At 36.3% G+C, this 9,219-nt stretch overlaps 1 protein-coding gene across 1 annotated transcript; it reads right to left on the bottom strand.

Annotated features, from left to right (window-relative positions):
- Positions 1–4,206: 4,206 nt before the first annotated feature.
- Positions 4,207–5,412, bottom strand: LOC311297410 (uncharacterized protein; the record flags this gene model as incomplete). The annotated part of the gene is made up of 3 exons (XM_084419658.1): positions 4,207–4,211; positions 4,947–5,084; positions 5,322–5,412. The coding sequence occupies 3 exons, from the start codon at positions 5,410–5,412 to the stop codon at positions 4,207–4,209; spliced, it is 234 nt and encodes a 77-aa protein (XP_084275784.1).
- Positions 5,413–9,219: the final 3,807 nt, after the last annotated feature.

The raw sequence follows: 9,219 nt of genomic DNA, 5'->3' as shown, positions 1-9,219 counted from the left end.
TGTTTACATCCGAGTGCCTCCATAATGGCCGCGCATCCGGGTTACCGCCCAGAACGTGACGTCGGTGAAAACCCTCTATGGAAGTACCTTTTTTAAATACAACTATTAAGTGCAGTGTGCATTTATTACTAGTTCATTGTATATTATTGCAAAATTCAAAACTTATAGGGAAAACTCTCAGAAAAAATAGTAATTGTCAAAATTAAATAATATTTTGCTTTTACACACTGTATAAGTGCTTTCAGATAATATGATTTAGAATAGTGTTTGGTTTTGTCTTGAAAGATATATCATTTTAATCATAGATCTATTTGATTTAAGTTTTTTTTTTTAGAGGTCACTTAAAGCTATGATCAGCCCGAAGGGATCTAAGTGTAATTGTATGGTCAGTGGGGTTTAATTAAAGTGTTGCCATTACAAGATAATTATCTGTTCTGTTATCCCACTGAGAGCAGCTCTGGACAGAGAGGCCTTCTGGGTATAAGGACTAAGGCAATATGAGAGTGGAAAAATACATAATGACCTTTAACAACCATGTTTATTAAAGTCAAATTAGGCCATATGGACCCATATGAATTACATCATTTGGCATGTTGCATAATGATTTCAGTTATTAGCCATGAGCTAAAGAAGAACCACCATACCTGGTCACCATCACTGTTTTTTTTTTACAGTGAAGGTGTTTGAGCATAATAATTCAGGAAATAGCTGTAAAATAACAGTGTTTTTCTGTAAAACATTTAAGGAAAATGTCTGTAAAAGTTTTTTGCACTTTATTTAATTAGTATATATATATTTTTTTTTTTTTTTTTTTTTTTTGGCAGCCGTAGCTGACAGTCATTGACTGTTTTTTTAAAGATTTTATTTTTTACAGTGTAGGATCAGTGTTTGGTTTAGGGTTAGTTACATAAAATTTAGCATAACTTACTGTTATTGGTATCCACCTTATTCCTGACGACCATCTGTCACTTTTTGTTTTTGTTTTGTTATTGTCATGTTTCTGTGTCTAATCATGTGATTTCCTGTTTGTCATGTGATCCTGACATGTGTCTTGTCATTGGTTTATTGTCTTATCATTGTTCACAGGAGTCCCTTGTTTTGTATTTAACTCTAATGTGTTTTTTGTAGTCACCATAACAGTGATTAGTGTTTATATTAGTTGGGCTCTTAACTCTTATTTTATCCATTGTTTTGTTTGGCTGCTGTGACTGTGTTTGTTAAACACTCTTGCAGTAACAAAGAAAGCTACAATGAAATGCAATTTACATTACAAGTCCTGTATTACTGCAGCATGAAATCCAGCAGTATTATAACAATCAGTTAACCTTTTATTAAACATGAGCACAACAAGTTAATATATGATGACACACACAAACATCAACAATCAGCACATGTATCTCAACAATGGTCACAATCAACAAAATATTCAGATAATATCATGATCATATTCAGATAAACTCTGAACATCACAAAAAAGAAACTAAATCTCACAACAAAAACAACAGCAAAAAATAAAAGCATATATTTATAACAAAATAATAGAACAATTCAGCTGCATATTCAGCTGCATTCATGCTGCAATGCACGCTGGGAGTTTTGTTTTATGCTGGTCCCCAGCATGCATTGCAGCAAGGCACTTTTAGAAACTTTTGACTCTCTCTTTTCCAGCACTTTAGACACAGTTGTTCCTATGCGCTTAAAGAAGATTAAGGAAAATAGTCCCAACACCGTGGTACAACGAGCACACTCGGGCCCTTAAGAGAGCAGCCAGAAAAATGTAGCACAACTGGAAGAAATTTCACGGAAAGAGAGCACGATTGCGTACAGAGAGGCCTTAAAAGCTGCTAGATCTGCTTATTTTTCAACCCTAGTAGAAGAAAATAAACAAAACCCTAGGTATTTATTCGAAGCAGTGGCTAAATTAACGAAAAGTAAAGCTTCAACCCCAGACTTTTCCAAGCAGCACAGCAGTAATGCCTTTATGAACTTCTTTACTTACAAGATTGATAATATCAGGGAGAAAATTATAACTATGCAACTGTCTACTATAGTATCGCACCAGGCAGTGCATTGTAGTGTCCCTAAGGAAAAAATCGATTCATTCATTGCTCTAGGACAGGAAGAATTTTCTAAACTCGTTAAATCATCTAAATCGAAAACATGTATGTTGGACCCTATACCGACTAAGCTATTGAAAGAGATGCTTCCAGAGGTCATAGATCCACTTCTTAATATCATTAATTCATCTTTGTCATTAGGATACGTACCAAAAACCTTTAAGCTGGCTAGTCAAATACAGGCCGATCTGGAATCTACCTTTTCTGTCAAAGATACTAGAAAAGGCAGTATCTTCACAACTATTTTCCTTTTTAAAAAGAAATGGTATCTGCGAGGATTTCCAGTCAGGATTTAGACCGTGCCATAGTACTGAGACAGCTCTCATTAGAGTCACAAATGATTTGCTCTCATCCGATCAAGGTTGTATCTTTCTATTAGTGTTATTCGATCTATTAGAGTGCTGCATTTGATACTATTGACCACAACATTCTTTTAAATAGACTAAAAAATTATGTTGGCATTAGTGGAATTGCATTAGCATGGTTTAAATCATACTTATCTGACCGTTATTAGTTTGTAGCAGTAAATGAAGAGATGTCTTATCGAACAAAAGTTCAGTATGGAGTACCACAAGGCTCAGGACCACTGCTGTTCACTCTTTACATGCTACCCTTGGGAGATATCATTAGGAAGCATGACATTAGTTTTCACTGTTATGCTGATGACACTCAGCTGTATATTTCTTCACGCCCTGACGAAACTTACCAATTCACAAAATTAACGGAACCCAGATAGCAACATTGTTTCGGCCCAGATCCGGCCCACTTGTGCACATGATGTGCACTTGTGGAATACTGATCTGACCCACATGCAGCATGAAATGACGGCACTTGAGCGAAAGCTGGTAATGCTGTTTGTGGAGTTGTTTAATCCTCCTCTGCTGAAATCTTGAGATATTTAATGTCTTCTTTTATCTTCAGTTGATTTCATCTTAGACTGTGGCTGAAGACAGTTGTAGTTCTTGTGTTTCTGCTCGTCTCTTTTTCTGTTCTCTGCTTTCCTTCAGTGATTCTGCTTGTTAACAGGCTTATTAAGGCTGAGATGACTCCATATTTAATACACAGATTTTGTGGCTCAGATAAAGTCCAGTTCTGGTTTATTTCTTTGCTCTTTTCATGTGGCATTGCTATGGCCTGCTTGTGGCCCAGATCTGGCAAAAAGGAATGAGCCACCCAAGGGCCGTCATTCCACACTGCATGTGGGCCAGATGTGAGCCGAATCTGGGACGTCAAAATGTTGCTATGTGGGATAACGACCCTAAAATTAAGGAGAGTACTGAAGTCTATATCTGGGGCAGCCTGGTCGTTTGAGGGAGGCTTTACACTGGAAGCCGGTCACCTTAACACGTCCTGCCTGCTGGGAGTAAAGAGGCCCAAAACCCTGTGAAGGCCTGCTATGATTCAACCAGAGGGGAAGTACTCTGCATTATGACCCTTTCAAAAAAGGGGAGTATTAGACTTATCTGGCGGCTATCTGTGAAATAGAGCACTCTGTAAAACTACCTATATTCTCAGTAACACACACACACACACACACACATATATATATATATATGTATATATATATATATATATATATATATATTGCAAGTGAATGTCTCAAACATTAAAGTGGATTTAGTTTTTTTATTGACATTTGAATACATTTGAAATTAATTTCAATAGGCCCACCAACAATAACATAGCAACATATGACAATAACATAGTACAACGACAACCTAGTGTGCTCTTTCCACGAGCCTGAGGCCCATTTTGAAATGAGCTGGTTGAATTTAGCCAACGCTAGGATCGTCTCTTTCGAATGTCTCATAATGATGCCCGTGTTATCACTCAGAATTATTTTTCTCAGGAAATGATTTTATCTGGCCCGTGCTATACAGAGTTATCTCAAAAAGGTGCGTAGATTTAGACTCAGAAGGTTTTATTTTAGAAAAAGAACACGAGTATTCCTAATAGGCATCTATTAACAACATTAAAGATATCTTGAACATTTCCTAGAATGTTTCTGAAATTTTAAAGTATAAAGTTTTTGGTTTAAAAAAACCTGATCATTCAATTGACAATCAGTAAGTTTATAGTTTGCAAATGCTTATACTACAAAACAATATAAAACAATTACACAGCAACAGCACTCTGTTACGCATCTATGTAGACATAAGCCACTGGTTCTGATTTGTGTAAAAAAAAATAAAGGCAGATAAAACTCTTTGACAACTGAAGGGCTGTAGGTTATAATACAGTGAGTTATACTGTATGTCAGTGCACTTCTGAGCAAATTGTGTAAACCTCAAAACTGCTCAGCAACCCATAGACTGTCAAAATAACAAAGCCCTACACTGCATTTACATATAACAGGCTAAAGTTTTATGTACATTAAGTTTTAGGTAATAGCAGAAAACAGTATGTTATCACTCATATGTTTTACCATTTACAAATAAGTTCATAGCAACTTGTTCCACAGATTCCAGAGGCTACCTTAAGTGTAACATACAACAATTCTTTTAATTATGTTCTCCCTTATTTTTTGAGTTTTCACTCCATACATGATTGGATTTATAATAGGGGACAGAATAAGAACATACAATGACAGTATGACACGAACAGTGTAAGGCACATGACGCATATTGAATCGACTTTGGAACAATTCAAAGCAAACACCAATCACAAAGTTTAGTAATGCTATTAAGTGTGGGACACATGTGCTGAATTTAACTCGACCTCCTTTTGACAACTTCAAGCAGATAAAGATGATCCTTACATATGTGTAGAAAATTATGGCAACCAGCAGGGAGGTAAGGAACATCATAAATACACCATATAAGTTAATACTCAAAGTGTCAGAGCATGCTAGCTTCACCACAGAAAAATTATCACAGTAGACTTTTTCAATAATTACTCCACAAATGTTAAGATTCGCTGTAATTGAGATGGTGATAGTAGATCGCAAAAATGGCAAAAGCCAAGAAACTGCAACACATATAACCACTTTTTGAGGTGTGATTATTTTTTCATATTCTAAAGGATAGCATATAGCTATATATCGATCATAAGCCATAACTGTTAAGTTTGTTAGGTCACAGCCACCATAGGTAAATATACTAAAGATCTGCACAAGGCAAGCGAGCCATGTTATTTGATAATTTTCTGTAATAATTTTAGTCAAAATAAAAGGTATAACAGCAGATCCGCCATATAAATTAATACATGCCAAATTGCAAATAAAGATGTACATGGGCTTATGTAGCCCTCTTTCAACACATATTACATAGATGAGTAAACTGTTAGAAATGATCATGACTGGGTATAGTAAAGATAGCACAAACACAAAAATAATTCTCTGGTCATATATTCCTCTGTATCCGTCCAGTAAGAAAGAAATATTTTTCATGATAGCTTGATTTCCTAAATGAAGAGAAAAAATAGATGAGAAGGAAGCTTAGAGAAAAGATGAGTTATTGAAAAGCTGTTTTTAAATCTCATTCTTTGCACAAAATGTCAATGTGCATGTCAGTACAATACAGCGTATGCAATAAATATATACAATAAATAAAAAAAATATATAACTTAAAATATATCTTGCTTAAAATATGAAATAAAAAAAACTGGCTTATGATTCATGTAACACAATATAACATATTGACAATATTTCTTTAAAAAATTCATTGAATGTACCTTGTAATTTTTGTGTATTTGTATATTTTCGCTGTATATGCAGAATGACTGCCTTCAACCTGAAACAGCTCTATTTATACTATGGCAACAGGGGGAAAATAGTATAGAAAAAGAAAGTGCCTTTCAGTCATGTAAAGCCTCAAAATGTCTTCTCCCTAGTTAATTTAGTTGCATCATTACATTTGCTCCCCTCATCATCAACTTAACCCAATCAGTAAGGAAAAAAAGCTTTGTCAGAAGTGTATGATGTTTTGCTGAATGTTTTGTATAAAGGGAAAAACATATTTAAAAAGCAACAATACAAAAATAAATCCCATACTGTAACAGAGAATGCAAAAACTAAAATAGTGTCCTGTAAAAACATATAATTTACATTTAATCATTTAGCAGACGTTTTTTATCCAAAGTGACTTACAAATGAGGAAAACAATAGAAGCAATCAAACCAACAATAGGGCAACAATATCCAAGTGCCATGACCCAGTTAGTTCAGCACAGTACACATAGCAGGGTTTTTATTTTATTTTTTAAATAGATATTGAATAGTAAGTGTTAGTATTAATGGGTCAGGTGTTGCTGAAAAAGATGTCTTCAGCAGTTTCTTGAAAATGGATAAAGACTCTGCAGCTCGGGTTAAATACACAACTGAGCGACTTTCAAACTTTCTTGTAAGGTAGAAAAACATGTTGCTTATGTTTAAAAATGTAATGTATACCTAATGCTTACACATGGTACAATCCACTGTCCCTCTGTGTATACATTAGTGGTATACAAATGGTACATTTGCATCAGTTGAAACATTCCTTTTCTTGCAAAGAGCATTTACTGTACACATCATTGGAACTCTCTGCTCAGTGAACGTGGCATTGCACACACACCTCTAAGCAGAATACATAACTTTCCAGCTACCCTCCTTGTGTCTAAAATATGTTCCTTAAACAAGTGTCCATGCAATCTATAGTCTAACTCATGCATTTTAAACTTCATAAGATAATACAACTGATTATGAATATTAATAAAGAATAATAATACAGATACATAAAATAAAATTATTAAATTATATTAAAAGATGACATTTTAGTCTCCATCTCCCTCCACTGGAACTACGGTAGAGGGATAGTGGATTGTACCATGTGTAAGCATTAGGTATACATTCCATTTTTAAACATAAGCAACATGGTTTTCTACCTTACAAGGAAGTTGAAAGTCGCTCAGTGATGTATTTAAGCTCAATCTTACTGTACCATCTCAGAGAAACATAAAGGCATGATGGGGTGAGAGGAAGGAGAAACAGAGATGATGGGCTGAGGGAGGAGAAACCCAGAGAAACCATTTACAGCTAGCATGATGGGGTGAGAGGATAGAAGAATGGGGAACAGAGAAATCTGGAATGAAGACCACCTCTCATGTAGCCTTATTCTTATATGCCTGTTTCTCTCGTATTGTCTGACACATGTACAAATAATAAATCTCTTGGCAAAGTAACTGGTGTAGCTTCCGTGATTCAACCATAACAGGGGAAAGCATGATGATTTTTAAGTCTACATGTCGCCAGCAGTGTTGCTCTGTGAGTTCTTGTATCTCTGCTACCCGAGTCCCAACAAATACCATGAATCGACTAGGGTCTGATTGTAACAATGTATAGACAGTGGTCGAGTCAGTCCACCAGACTGTTTAGCGAATGGGCAGGTTAAAATCCTTTCTGAGTATTTTGGCATGTTGAGCTGGACTGAAGCACAAGCTCTACTCTTCAGCACAAATTTTACAGTGAAGTACTGGCAACAGTGTTGCCAGTATGTACCTGTTTTATAACTTACAGTTTATTACTGTTAAAATACAGTTTGTGAGTGTTTTTTTCTTACACTGTTAACCCTTTCAACCCTACAGGAAAAATGTTTAACAGGTAACACCACGAGTGTTATACGATTTTCAACACAGCACAAGGGTTAAATATTGTTGTGGTATTGTGGAAAGATGTTTGAATTGCCACAGTGAGACCCACATTTTCAATTGTTTCTTCTGACCTACAACTAAGCCTAATCCACAACCTTAACAGTAAAGATGTCATACATCAGTGGTAAACATATTTGTTTCTGGTCATTAATCCATTGGAGCTTCAATGTACATCAATCTATGCTTCCTTCCCACTGAAATGGTGCAATATTATAATATTATAATATAATAATTAGATCTCAAGAGTGATTATATTAAAAAAAAATGTTTATGATAGCAAAAGAGATATTACACTTAGTAGACATTTCAAGATATCAAGATAAGATATTCAGTTATCTGTTCTTAATGTCATCATCAGATCTTCAAGTCATTTCACAGGACATTGTGTTTTAACATTGTGTTTTACTATTGGATGGTATTGTTTAATTCCAGAATCAAATTGTCTGTGTTTGTTTAGACTGTTCTCTGCCCAGCCATCCTGCAACTCATGGTCTCAAACCTCACCGCTGTCTGCATATCTGCAACTACTGGCCTAAGACTGTGTCATCCTCGCTGACCGCTTCTACCCAGCTCAGGGACCTCTGCTGTTGTGTTTCACCAGCCAAGTTATTGACTTCTGTGTTTACCAGTTCTGTGTCTGCCTGACGGCAGACTGCTTTTGTTTCCTTTGTTATTAGGGGTTCAAGCATGAAATGCTGAAACCCTATTGGAATTGTAAGGATTTGTAAAACGCATCGTGCAGGCCAAACCGTAAGGCCTAGAGACTTGAAACCTGGCCAGATGGTAGGCCTCAATTTGGGGACAACCTATCAGAGCATGACCCTGAATGGCCCATAGGTGGCGCTACAGCAACCAAAAGTTCAAAATCACTCATAACTCTTAGACCGTTTGTCCCAGGATCAAGTGTCTTATATCGTTGGAATCCTTGGCTCAAGGCGGACAAAATGGCTATCTCCTAATTTTGATTTAGGCAGGGACCATTTTCTGCTATGTCGAATTTTGTCCAAAACCTACTTTTGCGAACTAGTCCCTGGTTTTTCGCCCGATCGGAACCAAACCAGTCTAGGACAATTCTCTGAACTCTCTAGATCAATAATTATCAAAAAAAAGTTGAACTTTGGCATTTGGGTGGCTGTAACAGGGTCATTTAGAAAAGGGGCGTGGCAAAATACACTCAAAAGCCTATAAATCCCAAAGGAAAACTCAGAACTTCACAAAAATTGATGAGCATATGTGTCAGAACATGGTGAGGAAGCATGCAGAGTTTCATGGAGATCAGACCATAGGTGGCGCTATAACTGGCAAAAAGCCTTCATTCTTATTAGGGGTTCAAGCATGAAATGCTGAAACCCTATTGTAATTGTAAGGATTTGTAAAACGCATCGTGCAGGCCAAACCGTAAGGCCTAGAGACTTGAAACCTGGCCAGATGGTAGGCCTCAATTTGGGGACAACCTATCAGAGCATGACCCCGAATGG

The sequence above is a fragment of the Rutilus rutilus genome (assembly GCF_951802725.1).
Source record: "Rutilus rutilus genome assembly, chromosome: 9".
NCBI classification, from domain to species: Eukaryota; Metazoa; Chordata; class Actinopteri; order Cypriniformes; family Leuciscidae; genus Rutilus; species Rutilus rutilus.
The sequence above is the reverse complement of the archived record's forward strand: the minus strand, read 5'-3'. Positions and strand labels throughout refer to the sequence as shown.